Genomic DNA, 2,187 nt, shown 5'->3' with positions numbered 1-2,187 from the left:
CTGTAGTCTGCCGTCACGCGCAAACATGAGACGTCACTTAGCGGTCGGAGTCCTCGGTCGTATGTTAGATCCATCGGATCTGAATATGCACTCCTGTATAATCCTAAAACCCTAAAACCCTACAACCCTAAAACCCTCTATATGTAGTTTATAATACCTATGTCTGCCACGAGGTGAATGCATACCCACCCAACCCCCCTGCCAACCCCATCTCTCTCTCTGCCTCCACGCAGCTTATACTCTCTATATTAGCTATCCTGCTATACGTAATACTATATTTATTATTTATTATATCGCTTTACCTGACTCTATATTCCTTATATTGCAATGCCTGACACTATATGTATCGTGTATTATACTAATGTCTGACACTAGGCTGAATGCACACCAGCCCCACCCCCCTGCCAATCTGATCTCTCTCTGTCTCCACTCAGCCCCCCTCCGGCAGTGACACAGACACGGCGCTTTGGCCCGAGGACGTTGACGATGAAGACGACCCGCCCCATGCTGAACACACACCGCAGAAACGCCGTACCAAGGACCTGAATCTGCGCAATGTCATGCTACTCACTCGACTGGTGCAGACGAAGACAACGCTCATGGACCACCTAGTGCGCGACGAGTACTACCATCACCACACCAAGGTGCCAGCCATGGCCAGGTGCGTGGGTGTGTCGTAAATTGTCTCGTGGTGTCGGTACTGTGCGTGGGTGTGTCGTAAATTGTCTCGCGGTGTCGGTAATGTGCATGAGTGTGTCTTTAATTGTCTCGTGGTGTCGGTAATGTGCGTGGGTGTGTCGTAAATTGTCTCGTGGTGTCGGTAATGTGCATGAGTGTGTGTCGTAAATTGTCTCGTGGTGTCGGTAATGTGCATAGCGTGTCGGAAAATGTCGTGCAGTGTGATAGCATCGCCATGCAAAGGCCGTCCATGGCCAGGTGTGTGGGATGTGGTAAACTGCCAAATGGTGTCGGTAATTAAGAATGCATGTCGCGAAATTTCGTGCAGTGTGATACTACCGTCATACAAAAGTGACAGTCTATGGGCAGGTGCTTGGAGCGTTGTAAACTGCAGACGGGGTCGATAGTGGAGATAACCTGTCGCAAAATATATCCTGCTGTGTACTACTACCGCTATACGAAAGTGTCGGTGGGGTGTCAAAAAAATGCAGATGGTGTCGTTAATTCAGAAAATGTGTCGCAATCTGTCTTACTGTGTAGTATCGCCGCCATGCGAGGACACCGTCTATGGCTATGTGCGTGGGATGTATTTCCAACAAACCTGTTTAGAGAACGTGTCGCAAATAATCCTGCTGTGAAATATCGCCGCCATGCGAGGACACCGTCTATGGCTAGGTGCGTTGGATGTATTTTCAACAAACCTATTTAGAGAATGTGTCGCAAAGTGCCTTATCGTGTGGTACCCTGGTACCGGGGAGCTTGTCAAATCTCTAGAAGATGTCGTTTATGTAGATTATGTGTCTCAACATATCTTGCTGTGTGATTGCACCGCCCCTACAGAGACAAGCTGCACGATGCGTTGTAAATCTTCCAAGAAATATCGTAAATTAAAATAGCGTGTCACAAAAGAACTGTATGCATATTATCACCAATATACTAACAGACTCCTATAGCCACGCATACATACATACATACATACACAGCGAGCTGACTGTGATAGGAAGCAACCTGTCGCAAACACGTGCGTATGGGCTGCGTATGGGCTGTTGGAAACATGTGAGGTGTTAGAGACGTGGGTGGGGTTGTCGCAAAAGGTGCTGATTGTCGCAAACTGGGTTGAGCCCAGCGGATATACCAGCCAGGTTTACTGAAACATGCACGACCATAGTATTCAAGACTCTCCAAGAGCCTATCTTGAACCATTAACCTGTCCCCTGGCACTTCGGTATTTACGTAGTATTAGAATACCAGGACAAAATATTTATTGATCCATGTCTAAATCTGAGAAGCTTTATTGTCTTTTCTGGTATCGATTTCTCTGTTCAGGGATCGGCATTTGTGGAAGATACTCAAAGAGAATCCGTTCTTGTGGTCGGTTCTGCCTATCATCGCTCAAGGTGGGTCCGTGAGGTTACATATGAATATAAATTTATATGTATGTATATTTATATATATATGTGTGTGTGTGTGTGTGTGTGTGTGTGTGTGTGTGTGTGTGTGTGTGTGTGT

The 2,187-nt window shown here is 46.7% G+C and overlaps 1 protein-coding gene across 1 annotated transcript in view; it reads left to right on the top strand.

Annotated features, from left to right (window-relative positions):
• Nucleotides 1–2,187, top strand: part of SARC_08043 (hypothetical protein) — a gene marked incomplete at its 3' end in the record, with an annotated part of 3,604 nt that continues 1,417 nt past the window's right edge. Inside the window, exons 1-4 of the mRNA XM_014297996.1 lie at nt 1–59; nt 435–661; nt 877–936; nt 2,005–2,075. Coding sequence (XP_014153471.1) covers nt 561–661; nt 877–936; nt 2,005–2,075 — 232 coding nt within the window. The 5' untranslated portion in view covers nt 1–59; nt 435–560. The remainder of the gene's footprint in view (nt 60–434; nt 662–876; nt 937–2,004; nt 2,076–2,187) is intronic.

Source organism: Sphaeroforma arctica, assembly GCF_001186125.1.
Source record: "Sphaeroforma arctica JP610 unplaced genomic scaffold supercont1.685, whole genome shotgun sequence".
NCBI lineage: Eukaryota > Ichthyosporea > Ichthyophonida > Sphaeroforma > Sphaeroforma arctica.
The sequence above is the reverse complement of the archived record's forward strand: the minus strand, read 5'-3'. Positions and strand labels throughout refer to the sequence as shown.